General features: G+C 36.1%; 1 protein-coding gene across 2 annotated transcripts in view; it reads left to right on the top strand.

Annotated features, from left to right (window-relative positions):
* Nucleotides 1-23,210, top strand: part of GPBP1 (GC-rich promoter binding protein 1) — a 72,014-nt gene extending 48,804 nt beyond the window's left edge. The window contains exons 7-13 of one of the 2 annotated variants that reach the window (XM_032626730.1): nucleotides 254-313; nucleotides 7,860-8,044; nucleotides 8,656-8,796; nucleotides 10,321-10,488; nucleotides 10,959-11,146; nucleotides 15,321-15,423; nucleotides 22,229-23,210. In XM_032626730.1, the coding sequence (XP_032482621.1) occupies nucleotides 254-313; nucleotides 7,860-8,044; nucleotides 8,656-8,796; nucleotides 10,321-10,488; nucleotides 10,959-11,146; nucleotides 15,321-15,423; nucleotides 22,229-22,387 (1,004 nt within the window). In that variant the 3' untranslated portion in view covers nucleotides 22,388-23,210. The remainder of the gene's footprint in view (nucleotides 1-253; nucleotides 314-7,859; nucleotides 8,045-8,655; nucleotides 8,797-10,320; nucleotides 10,489-10,958; nucleotides 11,147-15,320; nucleotides 15,424-22,228) is intronic. The other variant, XM_032626731.1, reaches the window with a different exon arrangement.
* The last annotated feature ends 337 nt before the right edge of the window (nucleotides 23,211-23,547 follow it).

Here is a 23,547-nt window from a genome sequence, read left to right as displayed (position 1 = left end):
AAAGGATTGTGGCTTATGACAGCATACTAGTCCTAACAGTAAAGGCATTATTTTAAACTTTGCCACTTCCTGTGCTGTTCTTTATTGTATTTAGGGGGTGATACGCTGGGGGAATTATTTTGTTTCTTTTGATCTCCCAATTTAAGGGCTTCTTGCGGGTGGGGGTGGGGGTGGTCAGACACTTTTGTTAGAACCATGTGAATGGCATTGTTTTTTCTGTATTGCAAATTAGTATTTCTGCCACTCTCCCCAGGCCTACACGCCCAGACACACACATACCCAACCAAAAAAATCTCCCAAGCTCCTCTCTTAGGTATGTTTCCTTATTATTCAGTTTTTCTGGGAACAGCTGATTGCATAAGAATATAGAACCACCTGGAAGGTGTTAAATAAAATCTCTAAGAAATTAGGAATAATTTGGATTTGATTAAAATGAAAGTAAATAAAAAATCAAGAATGTTAGTGAGCATTTGTCATATAAAACTACCTATCGATACTATTGGTACTGATCCTTGGTTAATATAATAATTTTAGAAATGATTTAAAGGCAAATACATCTTTGAAGATATTGAGAATAAAATGTATTAATATAAAGATTTTGGTTCTCCTGTTTCAGGGTTGGTCAAAGGATTTTGGGCACTAGTTGAAAAGATGTTTAAAAGGAGGATGTACTCTTTACTGTGTCTTAGGTAAACTAAAAAGTGTGTCTGCATTAGAAAAAAGAAAATGGTTAATTGTGGCTTGATTGTTAAATTCCCAGTACTTCCCATAGGAATACAATGAAACTTCCATTGTATCACACTTCACTATTCCTTTCTTACTTTACCCCCTGGGTTCCCAAATACTGTTTTCCCCATTGCAACATTTAAAATAGCTATGTTCCTGAGGAAGACATGAGAGAATTTTAGGAAGGACTTCAGTAGAACTTTTCTAGTGCTACTTCCTTCCAGGTAAGTCAAAATTTAATAACGGAAATGTAATATGTATTAAAAAGCAACCACCACCAGTTTGTCCCTGAAACTGTCCTTTTGTAGATCAAAAATTGCAAGAGTCTAAACATAATATCCCAAATAAAAAATACTTTGAGTGAAAGTAGTCAAGCTATTTAAACTATGGTTAAATATAAGTTTAATTCTATTTAGATCTTAATTAGCTTTATTGGAAACACCCTACAGTTTATATCTGTAACTTCTGTAGTGTTTTGATCTTAACCAGGATCACTGTTGCTTGATGCATAAGATTAATATTTACTAATTAATTTATCTCATATACCTAATAATTTAAAACTAAACAAAAATTTAAGGCACTTCAGTGTGCCTGTGAGAATTTTAAAATAATTTACCTGGGTGACTGATTTGGGTAGTGAGAAAGAGAGAGAGAAAACGATGTGTTTGTGTGTCTGTATGCAATTTGAGACATTAGTGACTATCAAATTGATTTGTGTGTTTTTAGAAGTCCTGCTGGCTATTTGTGTTGGTGTAATATGTCAGGAACATACCACTAGCAGAGCCTAACATTTTGTGCTTAAGATACTAAATAATGAAAAACTTCAGTCACTAGTAATTAACTTAAGCATAGTCTTGTTTCAGCTCAGCGTATATATTTGTGTTTATTCCTTGAGAATTTAATGAATTTATTCCTGAGTTTTTCTCATATTTGATACAGTACTTAAGAGCATCAAGGCTCATCTTAAGAACTGTATTCATTTTTTTAGCCTTCTAAATCAAAGTTCTAAATCAAAGCAAATTGGTGACCAGCTCTTTTATTTTTTTGGCTGTGTTGGGTCTTTGTTGCTGCACACTAGTTTTCTCTAGTTGCGTCAAGCGGGAGCTATTCTTCATTGTGGTGAGTGGGCTTCTCATTGCGGTGGCTTCTCTTGTATGGGCTCTAGGTGCACTGGCTCCAGTAGTTGTGGTGCACAGGCTCAGTAGTTGTGGCTCGTGGGGTCTAAAGCGCAGGCTCAGTAGTTGTGGTGCACGGGCTTAGTTGCTCCGTGGCATGTGGGATCTTCCCTGACCAGGGATCAAACTCGTGTCCCCTGCATTGGCAGGCGGATTCTTAACCACTGTGCTACCAGGGAAGTCCCTGGTGACCAGTTCTTAAAGGTGAGCTGTTTTCTAGAGAATTCTAATGGTATTAACCACTAGCATACAGGTTGAGTGACATGATTGCACTAAATGCGTTTAGGTCATGAAAACAAGTGAAGTTTTTAAAGTGACCTTGTAAAAGGATTAAGAGAAGGGAGTCATCTTTATCAAATTTCTTTGTATGAAAGCATTCTGTTAGTAGATTGTTTATATATTGATATGACTACACTTTCCTTCAATGTCTTTCTTATATGAAAACAATTGTTAACATTATAACAAGAAGAAAAAGGTAATGCAACACATGTTCAAGGTTGAGAAGGAAAAATTAATAGTTTGATTAGACAACTTGACACAAGTAAATTTTATTTGGTCAGAGTTACACATAGCATTCATCATTTAAGTTTTCGTTTTAGAAATATATTTACTTAAGCCCACTCTTTTTTCATACGAGTAACATGGGGAACTTGTTAAAGGAAAGAATAGCATACTCCTGCTTTGACATAAATTATGTTAGTGAAACTCACTTGATTAAAACTCTCATATTACTATAAAACAAAAGATTTGTACATTAAATTAAAAATTCAAAACCAGCAAAATTCAAACAACATCAATCTGTATAAAAATCTTAAAATATTTTTCTGTTTTAAAATTAGTGTTCAACTGGATTTAATTGCTGTGGTACTGATTGTTTGCTTTTGATATTTGTATGTTATTGTAGCTTATGTGGTTAAGTTTCCTCTTCAAATTAGTGTGAAAACTTAATTAAAATACTGTTTATCCTTCCCTTGGCTGTATGCTTTTATTCACACATTAAAGTTGCCTCTTATGTCAAGATGAGCAAATTAAATTATTAACTGACATCACTGTGATGGTGAGGGAAAGGGCGGACCCCTGACTTAGTAGTAAACACTTAAAAACCTCTTAATTTTGACCATTCAGTACAGACTTGTTATTAGTATTTTAGTTGGAGATAGTATCCATTTTGAAGTATCTGACCTAGCAATACTTTAATTTCCATTTTCTCCAGTAGTATAATATAGTGGTTAACTGCATTGGTTTTGGAATCAGATAGGTCTGGACCCTAATGTTAGGTCTTTTACTTATTAATTATTTAGACTTTGAGAAGACTACTTAATCTCTGAGTGAATTTTCTTGTCTGTGAAATGAGGAGGATCACTGAACTAACACTAATGGAAAAAGCACTGTTAATATTAAATTGTCTACTGTGTCATATCCTTGGTCATGTCACAGGTGTTTAATACATGTTAGTTAATTATGTTGAAATCCAATATGTGAGGGAGATTCTGGTACATTTAATAAAAGGCAAAAAAGAGTGTCCTAAGTGATAGATTGAAAAACAGAAGTAAAAACTGATTGAATCAGAATGTATATATGTATGTATAAGGCAACTATATGGAGAGTATAGTTAAAGACAGAAAAGAACATGAGGAATTGAGATGTCAGCTCTGACTTATGTCTGCCCAGCTTACTTTGTATCAATATTATACATGGCAGTATTTTAATTCTAATCTTTCTTCAAAGGCTTGAGCCTTTCCCCTCCACCACTGGCTTTGGATTTAAAGGAACAAAACTAATTATAACATTCAAAGATACTGGGAGAGCATGAAATAACAAGATAATAAAAGGATATTTAAAGTCAGTTATTATCAGATCACAGTTGTCTGTGAGGATAGAGGGAAATAATGATATGAAAATCCAAAACATTTGCCTTTAGATATTTTGAAGGCAATTTGAATAAGAGTAACTGTTTATATGAGCTTGATAATCACATATGACTTATAGAAGGAAGTCACCAAAGTCACTTACTTTCTAATTCTTGTTTATAAGTGTTAAAGTCTTTCATCAGTACATAAATTTTCTCTTTAAAAAAATGAACAATTTGGGTCTTTTTCATGTAGTTTACCAGTTGATAAAGTAAATGGAGAAAGTGTAGGAGTCGTCATTGGATACTGTTTGAATCCAACAGATTCAACACTTTAACTCAGAAGGTTTGTGTGAGGAGAATTTGTAGAGATAATCTATGAATAGATGAGCCAGTTTATAAGTAATATAAATGAGGCAAATTTAAGTTACTAGTGCTGCTATCACGTTTTCCATTACTTATATGTGATAATTACCATCAAGAACTAACTTTCCCTCCCTCCCCTCCTTCCTCCCTTCCTCCCTCTGCCCCCATTCGTTCTTCTTGGCTTGTTTGCTCTTTTATTAATATTTAACACATTCTTATTAATTCAGGCTCTCAGGGTGTCTCCTGATCAAAAGCAGGGTCTCTGGAGTCCAAGTCCTCGATTTTGGTCAGTCTGTCTCATGATACCAGCACTTCAATAACCAGCAGCTGCTGGTCTTGGAGAGTCTCTCTGGAGAGGCTGCAGCTTACCCTGGGGACATAGACACACTGGTGGCACACACACTTGGGAACACTCTACCGCGTGAACACCACTGCTGGTGGCCGCCATTCTGGCCCATTAGACTAAGAACACTTTTCTTGTTCTTAAACAGGCAGGTTTACGTAGTATGTTCAGCATAGTTATATAGGATATAGGTTAGTCTTTATTAAAGGTGTTTATTTCTTTTATAATTTTTCTCATCTTCCATACTCGTGGATTTTAGGTTTCAATTTTAGGTTTAAAATTCTTGAAAAAGGACACCTTTAATTTGAAATACAATTGGAAACCTATTATAGTGGAGATTGTATATGACTTCTTGACATTTTTTCTAGTATTTGGTTTAAAGAAAACATTTTACTGCAACTCTGAGACAGGAACTGTTTTTCATTTTACACATGAGAGATTAACTAGTGAGGTTAGAGCAAATATTAAAATTCTGTAAATCTGGCACAAAAACACATGGTCTTAACCTCTGTACTATTTGACTGTGAATACTTCGTAAGTACATCAGCACTATGTCTGCTTCTCTTTCCTCCCAATCCCTGTCACCATCTTTTAGGTACCTTTATCATCTTTTACTTTACTACCTCTCTTCTATGACTGATTTCTTCAGCTTCACCCTTCTTCTTTATAGGATATTCTCTCATTCTTTGCACTGAAGACCTCTTTGAGGAAACTGTCAGAATATTTCTTGCTCTTAGGTGTCTAGAAAACCTGTTTTAGGAAAGGTGAACTTTGTAGTCAGGAATTTATATTGAGGCTTAAACAATGCCTGCTTGCTTATCTATTTTCTTCTGTCTTCTAGTTTTGATCAATGATGATTTACGTATAAAAATATTTTTTTTCTTCTTGTACCTTCTGCCTTCAGTGTGGGATCATTTTACTTCTGCCTAAAGTATCAATACGTTGTTTAGGATTTACTTTAGTAAAGATCTTTTCTTGGTGATTGAGATTGATTTTTGTCTGAAAAGATTTCATTTCTCTCTTTTGCCTTATATGGCACTTCAAGTCCCAGTTCTACAATCTAGGATTCTACAGGGCAGATGAATCCCCTCCTCAGCTGTTGGGTTCCTTTGTGCACACACTCTAAGCTGAAGTTTTTTCCTTTACTTCACTCTCTGGAAATATGTGTTGAGGTCATCCATTGCTGATGAACCTTCTCCTGTTCTTTCTTCTTTTTTAAGTAAATTTATTTATTTATTTTTGGTTGCGTTGGGTCTTCATTGCTGTGCACGGGCTTTCTCTAGTTGCGGCGAGCGGGGGCTAGTCTTCGTTGCGGTGCACGGGCTTCTCATTGTGGTGGCTTCTCTTGTTGCAGAGCATGGGCTCTAGGCGTGTGGGCTTCAGTAGTTGCAGCACATGAGCTTAGTTGCTCCGAGGCATGTGGGATCTTCCCGGAACAGGGATCGAACCTGTGTCCCCTGCATTGGCAGGTGGCTTCTTAAGCACTGCACCACCAGGGAAGTCCCCTTCTCCTCTTCTTTACTGTTGTATTTGTTTTCCTCCCTTATAGTAATTCTAACATAAGGATCTAGAAGAGAAAGAAGATAAACTTGTGTGCTTAGTTCGTAATATTGGAATAGAAGTCTTCATCAGTCATGTTTGAACTTACTTAATTGTGCTGTACTGAAAGAAACACCCCCTGCTTTAATACTTGAATTCCTCTGAGATCAGACCTTGCAGGCTCTTACTACCTTTTGCATTTCCCAGCATCAGTCAATCATTCTTCAGATTCCTGAGCTTCATTTAATTTAGATTTTGAGTACCAGACTGTTAAGATTTTATCTTATATTTTAATTTAAAGAATTGCTAATTTCAAGAATTTTAGTTATGCTGTAACCATCTGTTTAGCAGAAGTAATTGTAACTTAAACTGTTTAGCACTATTTCTAGCGTTCTTCATTGGCCTCTGTTTGAGATCATTATTCTTCATTTTCATTTTGACTTCATTTTGTTTTTCAGAAAAACTATATATTGGTGATGTAATTTGTGTCCTTATGTGCCTGAGAATATCTTTCTTAGCCTTAATATCTTGGGCCTTTGTAGGCAGCTGAGCAGTTGGAATGTTTGCCCTAGTAGATAAACATTCAGTGTTTAACTTTCAGAAAGATGAATCTTTTCTCAGTTTGCTTTAGGTTCTTGTTGTGTTGGTTTGTTTTTTTTGGCCGTACCACACGGCTTGCGGTATCTTAGTTCCCTGACCAGGGATTGAACTTGGGCCCTGGCAGTGTAAGTGCTGAGTCCTAACCACCGGACTGCCAAGGAATTGCCAGGTCCTTGTTCTTTAATCCTTTAGCATTACAGTAAATGACATACCATATAAGGTTGATAGTTTGAAGAGTTCAAAGTTCCAGCTGGACTTTGAGAGTCCCTCCATGTCCCTAGGAGTCCTTGTTTAGTTTAGTTTTTGAGATAATGCAGTAGGAAGTTTGGTTTGTTTGACACAGGGCATCATCATATATATCTGTGCTACTCACCATCTCACAGAGTCGTATCTTAAGCTAATTTTAATTTAGTTTTTTTGCAATTTCTTTCTTTGAGTTAATTCTTTTCTTCTAAACTCTCCAACTGTGAAACTGATGCTTTCAGAGTTTTTCTAAGGGAAGAAAGACATATGTCTCTGCCATAATTGTGAATATGCTCACTGTAACATCTGTTTGATTACACATTGACTGATTAAACTCTAGGAGTAAGTTTTCATATTTTAGCAACTGTGGGTGTACTGAGAAAAACTTTCAGTTAGCAAATATTATTTCTAGTACTATCTTCAGAAGCCAGGACTGAGTTGGATCCCCTGCGACTTGCACAATGCCCTCTGTGTAGTTTGGATGGCCAGTAAATACTTGAATGAATTGGTATTATGAAGACAATTCCCCTTTTCATTAGTCATAACTTAAGTAGGAATTTAGAAATAGAGGGACTGTAGTTTCTTTCTAATTAGTAATAACTTTATGAGTGAGATAAAAAGAATGAAGGAATTAGGAAAATTCTCTTTTCAAAATGGAGAAGAGGAAAATATATTTTATATTTCAAGTCTTAAGAGCCATTAGGATGAAATTTGTAATTTAAAAAAATTAATGAAAAGTATGCTAGAATGTAGTTAATTTTGGCTGGGTCATAGTTAACCATTCTAGGAAACTAGCTGAATTCATCTTTGTTACTTGACATTGCTCAATTCTTGCTATGATTTGTTTGATTGTTTTAGCTTTATTTCTCAAGCAGGAATATAATTCATAATTATTTTAGTCAGGAAGCAGCTGTTATTTTTAAATATAATCAAGTTTGGAATATACGATTCTTTTGGTGGTTTAATTTTATGCTAAAATTTAAACTGTGTAACTATTGCTCGTGCTTTATTTATGCAGAATATCCCCCGAATCCTAAATCTAGAACTCAAAGGATGCTGGTCATTAAGAAAGGTAATACAAAAGACTTACAGCTATCTGGATTCCCAGTAGTAGGAAATCTTCAGTCACAGCCAGTTAAGAATGGGACTGGTCCAAGTGTTTATAAAGGCTTAGTCCCTAAACCTGCTGCTCCACCTACAAAAGTAAGTTCTAAGTTGTTAAACATGCAAGTTTTAAGTTGATTATCAATTGAATTACTTTGACAAAAAAAATTTCACGTTGAAGTGTGGGGGTATTGGCGGGCTGCTGATTTCTAAGTGGAAAGCGTTGTTGGCCCACTGTGTGTCATTGATTTTAATTGTCTTATAAGTGGCTTGTGTGTTTGTCCATGTATGTTTTATTATTTTAGTAGTCAGTAGTAAATGAAATCTATAAATACTTGTTTTGCAAGATGTATCTGTGATATATTTGCTTAATAATAATGTATAAAATGCTCTGTCCTTTGTGTTCAGTTTTAGGTTTTTGAAACTTGGTCACTTGTGTTTTCTTGGTATTAGGCAAAAGAAACCTAACTTATGGTTTATAAAACTTTGAAAAAACAGCAATGTAGTTAGATGTTTTATCTGAATACCAGGTTTTGATTTTATTTGTAAAAAAAGATGGAAGAGAACCATGTAGAAATGATTAAGGTATAATACAAAAATAATTGTTTTTATGAGCCACATTTAGTCATTTTTATGTGTTCAGTTTGTTTTCTCTCTCTTCTATATACTCTGTTTTAGATACACATTAACGTTTGTGTGTTTTTCTTTAGCCTACACAGTGGAAAAGCCAAACTAAAGAAAATAAAGTTGGGACTTCTTTCCCTCATGAGTCTACATATGGTGTCGGAAACTTTAATACTTTTAAATCAACTGCCAAGAATTTTAGTCCATCAACAACTTCAGTGAAAGAGGTATGGCATTTAAAATTACTCCTGAGTCGGGCTTCCCTGGTGGCGCAGTGATTGAGAGTCCGCCTGCCGATGCAGGGGACACGGGTTCGTGCCCCGGTCCGGGAAGATCCCACATGCCGCGGAGCGCCTGGGCCCGTGAGCCATGGCCTCTGGGCCTGCACGTCCGGAGCCTGTGCTCCGCAACGGGAGAGGCCACAACAGTGAGAGGCCCGCATACCGCAAAAAAAAAAAATTACTCCCAAGGAGGGAAATGTATCTTAATCATGGTAATTTAATTAACAGTGAACAAAAGGCATAGATGCATTAAATGAATGCATTAAAATGAGATATTTTAGTTCTTTCAGAAAACTTGATTCAGATACTTCCCTCCATTTGCTAACTTTTTTTGCAGTTTAAGTAGGGATAATTTTTAAAATTTCTAACAAAATTTCCAAATATCCTAAAATGTAGAGAAAATCATACAGTGAAACACCCATATACTTATCAACCAGAAAGAGTAATTTTTAAGAGAATTATTATGAAAACGGGTATTTTGACTTTTGCCGCAGAGTTACGCTATGCTGTCTGATTGAACCTTGACTAAAAATAAGGATTTTTATTATATAATCTTCTTTTGGGGACAATGGACACTAAGAGAGGGCAGAGAGGAGGAAGAAGAGGGAAAGGTGCATATTATTATTTTACTGACCTTGAAGTAGCTTACGTGTTTCTTTCTCATTTGGCCAGCTTTCTGAAACTTCTAGATCAGGGACTTCCCTGCCCAGTTTAGGGTCAAAAGACACTTGTGACTGTATTGTTATAACTGAGATTGGTTTGGGTACTATAGTGGAACATTATAACCGCTCACATTCTAGTTCTCAATCATAGAATTTTAGAGCCCTGATGGAAGGACGAGCATTCTCAGCTGGTCGGTTGTGGCTTAAATTCTGTAGACGTTATTGCCAACAGTTAAGCATTTTGGTTTATTCCCATGGCTTAAAAAATACCTGTGACACAGAATTCTAACATTCTCTTTTCTTTTGTACTCCACTGTCAAAATGGACTCCAGTACATGTTCTGTTACTGTCCCCTCCTGCTCTTCCACAAAAATTTTCCCTCGTAAAACCCTATCTGATAAACTCAATGTGTACCTGTGTGTAAAGAATTATAATAGTCGTATGGGAAGCTGTTACGAACCTTAGAACTCTGTGGAACGCAATTTTAAAAACTGCTTTTTTTTTTTAAATTATAGAAATGTTTAAGCAATTTCAGGATTCATTTTATAAAATAGTATTTAAAGTCCTAATTTAGAATCATAGTTCTTGGTATTATCAGACCTTAATTGTTTGGGGGATAAAATTTTTATGTTTACTCATTCAGTGGGATAGATAAAAATGGCAGAGTGGAAAACAGAGTTTAAAATAGAATTTAAAATCAATTTTGTATTGGGAAGAAGGTGAAATAGAAAGTCATGGTAGTTGTAAACTTTATATTGATATTAGTTCTCTGTCTACATTTATCAACATTTTTGATTTTTTTTCGTAGTGTAATCGCTCAAATTCCTCTTCACCTGTTGACAAACTTAATCAGCAGCCTCGTCTAACCAAACTGACACGTATGCGCACTGATAAGAAGAGTGAATTTTTGAAAGCATTGAAAAGGGACAGAGTAGAAGAGGAACATGAAGATGAAAGCCATGCGGGCTCAGAAAAGGTAATTGAACTTGCAGTGTAATTCTTGGTTTGACATTAGCATGTCATTGGAATAGGTGGGCCAATATTATTTATTTAGGACCTTTGAATATTTTCATATTTCTGAAAGCAAGGCTAGCTAGCTATTTGCATAAATAATGAATTCATTTCTAAAATAGATTTTTCTTACTCTGTAGTTCCTGTGCAAAAATGAAATTTAAAATTCCTGTTCGTGTTTGTGTTTTCCCCATCTTACCTACCTTTATTTATCCTGTTATTTTTGTCTTTATTGAATAGATGTGAATACATAGAGTCAGAAAGCTGTTGGTACCCTTCACAACTTAGTTTTACATCTTATGAAACTGTCTCCTAAATGAGTATATAATCATTACAGTTGTTTTATCAATGAAAATCTAACCAGGATCTATTTAAGTTTTTTCTTTTAAACAGTTCTATTCACTAACTCATTTTTTTTAACCCTTCAAAAATCAGGATGACGACTCATTTAATTTGCATAACAGCAATAGTACTCACCAAGAAAGGGATATAAACCGAAACTTTGATGAAAATGAAATTCCACAAGAGAATGGCAATGCCTCGGTAATTTCCCAACAGATCATTCGGTCTTCAACCTTCCCACAAACTGATGTTCTTTCTAGTTCACTTGAAGCAGAACACAGGTTAGTATTTTTGCGTTTGTCTCTACCCAGAGTTTTGATTTTATTATAGAAAGTTGATTTATTTTTTAACAGCTTCATTGAGATATAATTTATATACTATAAATTTTTTACTCAATTCACTAATTTTTGGTGTATTTGTGTAACTGTCACCACAGTCTAATTTTAGAACATTTCTTTCACTCCAAAAAGAAACCCTGTGCTCATTTACAGTTACTCCTCATTGTTACTCTCTGTCCTTAGGTAACCACCAGTCTGCTTTCAGTAATACTTTATCAGGGTTCATCCATGGTATAGCATGTGTTTCTCTGAAAATTGAGTGATATTTCTTTTCCATGGCTTCAAATTTTCTGTAATTTTTTTTTTTTTTTTTGATTGCGGGATCTCAGTTCCCAAACCAGGGATCGAACCTGGGCCACAGTAGTGAAAGCCTGAATCCTAACCATTAGGCCACCAGTGAACTCCCTGTAAACTTTGATTCTTAAGTTACATACTCATATTGCTTGATTTAACAACTTAGGCATCAGTGATACAGTTCTCAAGGATGACAGTTTTTTTGTTAAAAAATATGAAATAGGCACATATATTACTACTATTATCAAGTTTCAGTATGTCGTCAAGGTATTGAGGATAGCTTCAACATCAGAGCGGTAGTTGTTACCTTGTCTAAGCACCAAATGAATTAATAGAAATGAGTGCCAGAGAAATTCAAGGGAGTTTTGGGGTAGATAGCATTATGGCTTGAGTACCAGTCAGAGTTTTAATTGGGACCTAAATTAAATCTTAAAGGGTGAGACAGTACGGGCAAGGGTACTGGGTAGTCATTTTGGAATAAAAAGGGGCATGAAAGGATATTTAGAGTTGAACACATACCTAGTTTGTTTTAGGGTTAGTGAATAGAATATCTTGACAGGAGTGTGGAGTCCTTAATGGAATTAGAGATAAATTGAAAAGGCAGGGCCTTAGAGATCTATTCAAGCTCTTTCAATGCTTCAGATGAAGAAATAGCTCAGGGAAGTGAACAAATTAGCCTGTGTCTTATACCTGGTTTGTGGAGAGTAGGATTTGTGACCCAGGTCTTCTACTTCTAGTCCTGTGCTTTTTCTAATGTAAGGAATTTGAAGTCATGGTGTTAAGGTTAAGGAGTTTGTTCTTTAGGAAGTGGGAAGCCATTGAAAATATTTAGTGGAGGGTGGTAATTGTGAAAATGGTATCAGGGTGATTTGATAATAATTTGAAAGAGAATGGGAAGAAATGCTAATGAAAAGGCAAAGTGCAGATCACTTTTGTGGTGTATTCCTAATTGTGGGGAATAGGGAAATACAGTTTTCGTTTTGAAAGCTATTCTAGAAACAGTTAACAGTTACAGCCCTTGGAGGGAAGTGGAAAGAGGAGAGAATGGACAGTTAGGAATACTTGTTTTTCATAAAATTTGAAATAATTTGTTCCATCTGCATTATTATTTAGTTATGATTCAGTTTTTAAAAGTGAAACAAGTAAAAGTAAGGATCTAGTGAAAGGTGTGAGATTGTTTTTACCAGTCTAGATCTGTAGACTCTGGACTGGGTGGCATTGAGAATGGAAGTGCCATTCCACAGGGAGTCCATCTAGGTTACAGTGAAGACAAAGCATTAAATGATTAAAAGAAATGTGAGAAATAGTAATTAACAGTGATGGTGACTACATTTTAGTCCAGAGGCAGCAGAGTTTGGTGCAATGTATACTAACTTAGGAGGCAAAAAAACAGAATTCTGCTCCTTTGTTTGCTGTCAAGTAGGCAAATTGTTTTTACTTAAGAGATCCTGGTTCTTCGTCTGTAAAATATGGGTATAGTGTTACATTTTATTTCCAGTCTGTGAGCACTTTCATGAGATTGTTTGAAAATGTGTGAAGGCTACAAAGTAGCCAATATGTGACAGGTTCAATTTGAAAGATGAGTTAGGTGTAAAAAGGAGTATGTTTAAGGGACGTAATTATGGAATCTTAAAAAAATATGGTTCTGAAGAACATAGGGGCAGGACAGGAATAAAGACGAAGACGTAGAGGATTGATTTGAGGACACAGGGAGGGAGAAGGATAAGCTGGGACGAAGTGAGAGAGTGGCACTGACATATATACACTACCAAATGTGAAATAGATAGCTAGTGGGAAGCAACCGCATAGCACAGGGAGACCAGCTCCGTGCTTTGTGACCACCTAGAGGGGTGGGATAGGGAGGGTGGGAGGGAGATGCAAGAGGGAGGGGTTTGGAGATATATGTATACGTACAGCTGTTTCACTTTGTTATACAGCAGAAGCTAACACAACAATGTAAAGCAATTATACTCCAATAAAGATGTTTAAAAAAAAAAAACAGTATAATCAGACTAGTACAAGATATGTGGCCATATAAGAAACAGAAGCTTTAAAGGCTCTAAGTCAAACGCAGCAGTCATGGCTACAGTATTCTTGTTTGCCCAACTAGAGAAAGTGGTTGATTCCCTGTTAATCTTTTTTTTTTTTAACTGAAGTATAGTTGATTTACAATGTGTTAGTTTTTGGTGTACAGCAAACTGATGCAGATTCTTTTTCATTACAGTTTGTTACAGGATACTGAATATAGCTCCCTGTGCTATACAGTAGGACCTTGTTGTTTATCTGTTCTTTTTTAAAATTAATTAATTTTTGCCTGCATTGGGTCTTTGTTGCTGCATGCGGGCTTTTCTCTAGTTGCGGCGAGTTGGGGCTACTCTTCATTGCGGTGCGGTGGCTTTTCTTGTTGCGGAGCACGGGCTCTAGGTGCACGGGCTTCAGTAGTTGTGGCGCGTGGGCTCAGTAGTTGTGGTGCACCGGCTTAGTTGCTCCGCGGCATGTGGGATCTCCCCGGACCAGGGCTCGAACCCGTGTCCCCTGCATTAGCAGGCGGATTCTTAACCACTGCGCCACCAGGGAAGTCCATCTTCGCAAAACTTTTAATCTTTTGAGCGAAGAACTGTTCCAGGTGCTTTTTATAGTCTTCCAGGGAGTTGAAGTTTTTTCCATTAAAGAATTTTGTAAAGACCAAAATAAATGGAAATCTGAAGCTGCAATGTCTGGTGAATATGGCTGATGAATCAGAACTCCCAGCCAAGCTGTAACAGTTTTTGCCTGGTCAGCAAAGAAACACGTGGTCTTACGTTATCCTGATGGAAGATTATGCATTTTCTGTTGACTAATTCTGGATGCTTTTTGTCGAGTGCCGTTTTCAGTTGGTCTAATTGGGAGCAGTACTTGTTGGAATTAATCGTTTGGTTTTTCGGAAGGAGCTCATAATAGAGGACGCCCTTCCGATCCCACCAAATACACATCACCTTCTTTGGATGAAGACTGGCGTTTGGTGTGGTTGGTGGTGGTTCATTTTGCTTGTCCGATCTCTTCCATTACACATTGCTGTACGGTATCTACTTTTCATCGCCCGTCACAATTTGTTTTAAAAACGGAATGTTTTCGTTGTTAATTATTAAGTAGAGAATTGCATGCGGAAATATGGTCAAGAGGGTTTTTTTTCTTTTGCTTAACTTACGTGGAACCCAAACATCAAAGCGAGTAACATAACCACGCTGGTGCAAATGATTTCCAGCGCTTGATTTAGATATTTTGAGTATGTTGGCTGTCTCCCGCATGGTATAACGTTGATTGTTCTCAGTGTGTCGATTTGATCGCTATTGACTTCAACTGGTCTACCTCACCATGGAGCATCGTCCAGCGAGAAATCTCCAGCACGACACTTCGCAAACCTCTTTTGACACGTTTGATCAGTCACAGCACCTTCTCCATACATTGCACAAATCTTTTTGTGCTTTTCAGTTGCGTTTTTATCTTTCGTGAAATAATACAGCATAATATGCCAAACATGTTCTTTGTTCCATCTTCACTGTTAAAATGGCTACACAAAAATTCACCAATTTTGGTAAGCTTTTTTTAAAATGCATGTTGAATATGACAGCTGTTACAATACAGTCTAACAAAATTGTTTCAAAAGAAGTTAAAGACGACTAAGCGCTACTAGCGCTACTAGAGCCATCTTACAGAAAAAAAACCGAACAAACCTTTTGGCTAACCCAATAAAATGGATCATGTTTTCTTGCTCACAGTGTAAAAGGAATTATCTTACTTGGGTTAAGTTCTAAATTAAATTTATTCTTTCCCCCCTTTCCAGATTGTTAAAGGAGATGGGCTGGCAAGAAGACAGTGAAAATGATGAAACATGTGCTCCCTTAACTGAGGATGAAATGAGAGAATTCCAGGTTATTAGTGAACAGGTAAGAAGAGCTGAATCATATAAGTTCACTTTAAAAATTGCCCTTCCTTAACCAGAACAACATATAACTAAGCATTTTTGGGGGGTGGGGAGAAAGAAGGTTTTATAGTTTTATTTAGGAATTTGTTAAACATCACACTGTAGGTCAGATTTGCCTTTCTTTTAAATAGGTCTGCAATGCTGACTTCTTTAAATCCATGGATCTGCAGTGCTTAGGAATTAGTGTAAAGAATATGTCTGATTTGTCACTTTTCAGGTATTTAAAAAATGACTTGGGGATAAGAAGTAGAAAACAGCAGTAGCTTTGCCAAATGTAGCTTCATTTTTTTATCCTTTTCTTCGCACAGGAATATTTTATATTCTAGAACATCTTTTTTTTAATGTCTTAATAGTTGCCGTTTTGAAAGAGTATTCCTTAGAAAATGTACAGTAGAGTGTCAGGGAGTTGAGATTTTTCTTTTTCAAATCCATTATGGTTTTTTAAAATAGTTCTGGTCATGCAGAAGTGATTTTCTATACGGAGGTATTATAATTTATATTATAATCTTCAAAACACTTCTTAAATGTTTTGAATGAAATCTTTGAGGAAATTAGTTACATTTACTTCATAATAAAATAGACTTCATCGTCCTAATTAAAAATTTGTGGCAAAATACGCATAATGTAAAATTTACGATTTCAACCATTTTTAAATGTACAGTTTTGTGGCATTAGGTACATTGACATTTTTATGCAGCCATTACCACCACTCACCTCCAGAGCTCTTTTCATTTTGTAAAACTGAAACTCTGTACCCATTAAACCATAACTTCATTCTCTGCTCCCCCAACCCTGGGAATCACCACTTCTGTCTCTGAATTTGTCTGGGTTCCTCATATAAGTGGAATCATGCCGTATTTGTCCTTTTGTGACTGGCTTATTTCACTTAGCAGAATGTCTTTGAGATTCATCCATGTTGTAGCATGGGTCAATCAGAATATCCTTTTTTTAAGACACAATAATCCATTATAATCCATTATATGTGTATGTACCATTATAATCCATTATATGTGTATGTACCACATTTTGTTTATCTATTCATTCATTGATGGACAGTTGGATTGTATCCACCATATAAATGCTGCTGTGAACATGGGTGTGTAGGTATCTGTATCTATCTGTATCTATCGATCTATAGATAGATACCTATACACCCATGTTCACAGCAGCATTTATATCTATAGATAGATAGATAGTCTATAGATAGCTGTAGACTCTATCAATATCTGTAGAGTCCCTGTTTTTAATTCTTTCAGGTATTTACCCAGAAGTAGAATTGCTGCATCATATGGTTATCTATTATTAACTTTTTGAAAAGCTGTCCTACTGTTTTTCTGTAGTAGCCACACCATTTGACATCCCCACCAGTGGTGCTCTCTTCCCTCTCATTTCTCATATTTTTCTCCCAACACCATTTGTTGAAAAAGACTGTGCTTTCTGTATTGAATGGTCTTGGCACCCTTGTTAAAAATTATTTGTATATGGAGGGGTTTGTTTCTGGGCTTGCTATTCATTGGTCTTCAGTTCTGTTTTTGTGGGGGGGGTTTTTTTCCTATAAATTTATTTATTTATTTTTAATTTTGGCTGTGTTGGGTCTTCGTTGCTCCACATGGGCTTTCTCTAGTTTCAGTGAGCGGGGTTACTCTTTGTTGCGGTGCACGGGCTTCTCATTGTGGTGGCTTCTCTTGTGGAGCATGGGTTCTAGGCGTGCGGACTTCAGTAGTTGCAGCACATGGGCTCAGTAGTTGTGGCTCACTGGCTCTAGAGCGCAGGCTCAGTAGTTGCGGTGCACAAGTTTAGTTGCTCCATGGCATGTGGGATCTTTCCTGACCAGGGCTCGAACCCGTGTCCCCTGCATTGGCAGGCAGATTCTCAACCACTGTGCCACCAGGGAAGTCCCTTTAGTTCTGTTTTTATGCCAGTGCCACATTGTTTGGATTGCTGCAGCTCTGTAATATGGTTTTTTTGGGTTTGTTTTTTGTTTTAAAGGATGGAGGAGGCTATGTTTAGTGTTGAGTTCAGCTAAATTCAGGACCTTGGGAAAGCCAGGACCTTTTTCTTTCTTTTTTTTTAAATAAATTTATTTATTTTTGCCTGCATTGGGTCTTGTTACTGCGTGTGGGCTTTCTCTAGTTGTGGCTAGAGGGAGCTACTCTTTGGTGGGGTGCGCTGGCTTCTCACTGCAGTGGCTTCTTTTGTTGTGGAGCACGGGCTCCAGGTGTGCTGGCTTCAGTAGTTGTGGTGCGTGGGTTCAGCAGTTGTGGCTTGCAGGCTCTAGAGCGCAGGCTCAGTAGCTGTGGTGCACGGGCTTAGTTGCTTTGCGGCATGTGGGATCTTCCCAGACCAGGGCTCGAACCTGTGTCCCCTGCATTGGCAGGCGGATTCTTAACCACTGTGCCACCAGGGAAGTTCTGTAATATGTTTTGAAATCAGCAAGTATGAAACTTCCAACTTTGCTCTTCTTTTCAAAAGAGTGTTTTGGCTATTCTGGAATCCCTTGAGCTTTTAGAAGAGTTTTAGGATGGGTTTTTCTGTTTCCGCAAAAAAATACCCGTGAGATTTGATAGGGATTACATTGAATCTGTAGATTGTGGTAATATTTGCATCTTAACAATGCTAAGTCTTCTAATCCGTGAGTATGGGATGTTTGTTAATGTATTTTAAATTTCTTTCAGCAGTGTTTTGTAGTTGTCAGTGTAGAAGTCTTTTACCTCCTTGGTTAAGTTCATTCCTTATAATTAAGGATAAGTATTTTTTCTTTTTAATGCTATTATAAATAAAATTGTTTTCTTTTTTTAAGAATTGTCTTCTTAATTTACTTTTTGGATTGTTCATTGTTACAGAAATGCAGCTGATTTTTATGTGTTGGTTTTATGTCCTGCAACTTTGCTACGTGTGTTAGTTCTCACAGGTTTTTAAATAGAATTTTTAGATTTTTTACATATAAGATCATGTTGTCTGTAAACAGATAATTTTACTTCTTTTCCACTTTCATATTTCTTCCTTCCCAGTTAATGTAAATTTTTTATTCAGAAGTTAGTGAACCATGTTATTTTTCACAAGCTGATGATGGGTAATACTTCTGAAGGATTTTTTTGTTATGTTTATTATATTGTCCAGTTTACAAACAAGAAATTCACGTTAGGTGTACAGTTGGGTGAGTTTTGACAAATGTATATAGCTGTATGACTGTGATCCCCAAAAGTTCCACATTGTCCCTGTTTGCATTTAGTTCTTTCACTCCCAGCTCCAGCCCCTGGCAGACACTGATTATTTGCTTTCTGTCCCTATAGTTTTGCCTTTCCACAATTTTTTTTTCCTGGATACCTTTTTTTTTTTACATTAATTTTTATTTGAGTATAGTTGATTTACAATGTTGTGTTAGTTTCTGCTGTACAGCAAAGTGAATCAGCTATACATACACATATATCCACTCTTTTTTAGATTCTCTTCCCATATAGGTCATTACAGAATATTGAGAAGAGTTCCCTGTGCTATACAGTAGGTCATTATTAGTTATCTATTTTATATATAGTAGTGTGTATATGTCAATCCCAATCTCCCAAGTTACACAGTGTTTTACTAATTGAACCATATATTGTTATAGTCCTGGATCTGGTTGCTTTCATGCTTTTGAAACTCACCCATGTTTGGTGAGTAGTAGTCCATTGTGTGGGTTTGCCATTTTGTGTATCTCTTTGAAGGATTTGTTTTGAATCTGAAGAAAGGCATCAAGAAAAACCACTTAATATCATTACCATAAGGTAGTAGTCAAGGAAAACATAATATTGCCTGACCAAGATAATTGGCTTTAAAACCCTGTTATGACTGGGGCAGGTAGATAAAACCCTATTGATAATAAAATAATTAACTGATATAAAAAATTTGTGCATACTGTGGGTTGGAGAGCAATGGCCTGTAAGTATAATGTCCATTTTTTAAAAAACTAAAGATAAAGACATGGGTATATTTATGTTAATGATGACATGTCATTTGACATTTAGATGCCTAAAAAACCATTAGGGCCTGATGCTGTTTATAAAAGTATTCGTATTGTATCTGGTAACAGTTGAGAATCTGAGTTTAAACTCCTCTTCAAATTCTGCAAACATTTAAGTGTTCACTATGCCCAAGATTTTAGAGTTTATAGAGATGAGCTCCTTCATAGTGCTGCAGTTTAATGAAGATAGGTAGATTCCCATATAAAGCAGAATGTGGTAGCAGTTTTCAAAATATTTAAGGTGAGACAGGAGAGAGAGAGTGTGTCATGCAAATTCATCAAATGTTTCTTGAGGTCCTATTCTAGAGTGCTGGGAAAACAAAAATTTTTGCCCACGTAGAATTTACATTAATTAATTAATATAGAGGTCAACGCCAGTTGCAGTGATCTGGAAAAGCATAATTGAGTTGGGTTTGAATTGGCCTTTGTCAGGTAAGATGAGGGAATGACATGCCTGGTGTAGGGAGTGAACAAAGGCAAAAGTAAGAGTTCAGGGTATGCTGGGGTTCAGAGTGGCTGGAGCATGGGGTAGAAAGATTTTAATGAAAGATCTTGATAACAGTAATAAGTAGGGTGAGTCTAAGTCCTAGTTTGCCTTGGAGAGTCCCAGTTTATGCATGTTAATCCCACTGTATTTATTAATGGCACATGTTTACTCATTCTCAAAAGTGCCCTAGTTTGAATGATAAATTAATGTGGCCTCCCTAATTGTGAGTAACCTCATGTGAGCTCTTAATGCCCTCTAGGTAATTGTGCTAAGTGCATCTTTGTAGTATTTGTATGAAGTCGGTAATATCATTAGTGCTGCTGTGTAGATGACAAAACTTAATTGGCTCATAGTGGTTGGGTAACTTTCTCTAGGTCTGTACAGTGTATATCATTAGTGGAGTTGGAAGTGGAGTTGGAAGTTGAGCCCAAGTCTGGCTGACTTCATAGCCTGTGCCTATAACTGTGATATAAGGTTGAAAAAACACATTGTGGTCATATTAAGGTTTTTGTATGCCATGTCAGGAGTATAGATTGTGTTTTATTATAGGAAACCTTTTGAGGTATTTTTAGGTATGTGAAACCATTTGTACATGTGGAAGTACAGGTATAGTGTAAGATGTATATTGGAAGTGTAATTGTGAAGACTAGGATCAGGATGGCTAGTTGGGAATATATTGTAATAATTAGGGAAGGGGTAAATGAGGGCCTGAAGTAGAGAAATGACAGTAAAACGTGGTCTTGATGAGACTGAGATCTGAAATAGAATCAGCAGGATTTTGAAATTTCAACCTATGAACTGATAATTATATCATTATTATAGACAGGAATGGAGGAGGAGGAGCTGGTTTTAGGAGACTGTATATATATACACACATATGTATGTATATGTGTAATTCTATGCATTTTACATAAATATATGTATATGTAAAATAGACGTGTGTGTGTGTGTGTGTGTGTGTATTTCCCCCCCACGCACCCCCCCCCCCCCGGGGTGGGGGGAGGGTGCAGGCATTTAGAGAAATCAGAGATAAAGATCAGATTTGGTTTTTATCATAATTGTCCACAGTTGATTTTAAGCTGTGGAAAGATTAGGTGGCACTGGGTGATAAATCATGTGAAGCAAGGATAGAACTTTGAGGGATTAGAAAGGTGTACCTTTAAAAGAGAGATGAGGCGTATTTGTAACCATCACAGTGGCTGAGAACGCCAGAGACTGAGAACACTGAGAACATGGCTTTTGTTTTTCTTAGTAAAGTTGGTGGTGAGGTCATTTGTTCAAAGTAAAGGGAGGTAGCTAAATAGGGAGGGAAAAAGGAAAATTGAGAGCTAATAAGACTCTAGACTTGTTATTTCTAGTTATCAAGGTCTGTAGCAAAATTAGCTGTGATGTAAGTTGCCCTTTGGGTTTGGATCTTACCCTAATCCTTATGACTTAAAAAAGCCCTCTAGACTATGATACCTATAGATAGTTCCAAATATTAACTTATTATATAACTGGATTTGGTCTTACAGAAATTTGTATTTCTCATTTTGATAAAACTTACCAGAGTCTCAGACATTTTTCTTACTTATACCATACTTACCATACTAACCCTTCAGTTCTGATTTTCAGAAATAACTTATTTTTTTCAATATCTTAATCTCTGTGGTTAAGCAAAGGCCTCTGTTTGATTTTGTTACCTTGTACTTACCTTATTTGAATACTCCTTACTTACTGGAGTACTTTGTATTCTGGTTATTCTGCAAAGTATGAGTAAAGCGGATTGTGTAGTATGTTAATAGCCTAGTTAGGTCAGAATAATAAAAATAACAGCTGTAGCTTAATGGTTGCTGATTATATTGTAGGCAGCACCTGAAGATATTTATTACAGTTCTCATTAAGGAAATGAAAATTTGGGAAGGTTAATTCCTTAACAAGTGACAGACTTAGAATTCACACCTACCCTGTCTGGATCCAAAATCTTTTCACTAGACTAGTACTATATACCATATACATATATACATATACATATATATATATATATTTTTTAATAGTGGTTTGGTAAGTTATAAATGCAGTTCTCCCAAAGGTAGTGATTTATTCATAGGAAATACTTTGTTATATTGGTTGGATCAATTACCTGTATCTAACTAGTTTTTCAAAAATGATATCATAATCTATGGAGTTTTATTACCTTTATTGCATTCATGGGTACATTTGATTATTAGAGCATTCTTAATTTGTAGTAACTCTTGGAGGATAGTTTATTTATTCCATTTATTTTTGTTGACATTTTAGTTACAGAAGAACGGTCTGAGGAAAAATGGTATTTTGAAAAATGGCCTGATCTGTGACTTCAAGTTTGGACCCTGGAAAAACAGCACTTTCAAACCCACTATTGAGAATGATGACACAGAGACAAGTAGCAGTGACACATCAGATGACGACGATGTGTGAAGGATTTCCTAACAGCTTTAGAAATTTTAGTGTGATACATCTCTCATACAGTTTGGGGTGAATTGTAAAAATGAAGAACTATAATTTATGTAGTAAAATACCCCATTAGAAGATGATTTTTTTGGGGAACTTCAATATGAAGAAAACCAAGAATGTTGTGTTGGGCTGTGTTGAACATTATTTCTTTGTTAAATGAATGTTGTAGAAATGAGGACTTTGGTTGATCCAACATTGACTTTCTTCATCACTGCAGCATTTCTCTGACTAGCAATGTGACGATGTAACAAATGAGATTTTCTCATTTAATAATAAAAAAATTGTGTAATGTTTTGCAAAGCTTCTGTCTTAAAATGTCCAGGTCTTAAGAAAAAAGGCAGCTTACACTGTTTTGCTTGCAGAGTCATATCTTTTTCGTACAGTGGAAATCCTCAAGTCCACTTTGTGCGGCTCCCCCGACCCTCACCCCTCTCCCCTGCAAAAAAAGGACAATGTAGCATGTTGGCTAAAACTGGAGCAAAGTGCACTAAAACATTAATTTCCTGAACTCAACTATTGTACTAGTCACCTTTTAAAACATAAATTGCTCTTTAGCCATTTGTAGTTCAGTAAATGTTACAGCAAAGACTTGCCACATTTTCTTCCAAATTTTAAGAGGTGATTTTCAAGAGCTTTATTTGGGTATGTTGTCAGACCAGGATTTTCAGAGTTGATGGAAAAGAGTCTCGTGGGAAAACTTATTTTGATAAATTATTACACATGCAGAAAAACTGATCACACTGACTGGATCTGTCCACAACATGAAAAATAAACTGGATTTTCAGAATATTGTCGTTCTCTGTAGTGTTAAAGGTATTGGTCTGTAAACATAATGTGGTTTATTCACTTATTAAAACAAAGTTAAACTTTATTAAAGATGGTGATTACCTTTTGAGTTTAGAGAAAGCAAGCTATGGAAAATAGCTTTTTTATTATCAACTGCTTAAAAAGTTTATTAAATGAATGTTAACCACTTTATTTTTCATTTGCACATTAATTTTAGAATCATTTCTGTTTACTGCTCACTGGAAGAGTAATTTTGCTTTTTTTTTGTATTTTTGATTTTTCTGATTTTGTTTATCCACATTTACTTTAGCTTCCTCCATCCCACTCCCATGTTTAAA

The sequence above is a fragment of the Phocoena sinus genome, chromosome 3 (assembly GCF_008692025.1).
Source record: "Phocoena sinus isolate mPhoSin1 chromosome 3, mPhoSin1.pri, whole genome shotgun sequence".
Classification (NCBI taxonomy): Eukaryota; Metazoa; Chordata; class Mammalia; order Artiodactyla; family Phocoenidae; genus Phocoena; species Phocoena sinus.
The sequence above is the reverse complement of the archived record's forward strand: the minus strand, read 5'-3'. Positions and strand labels throughout refer to the sequence as shown.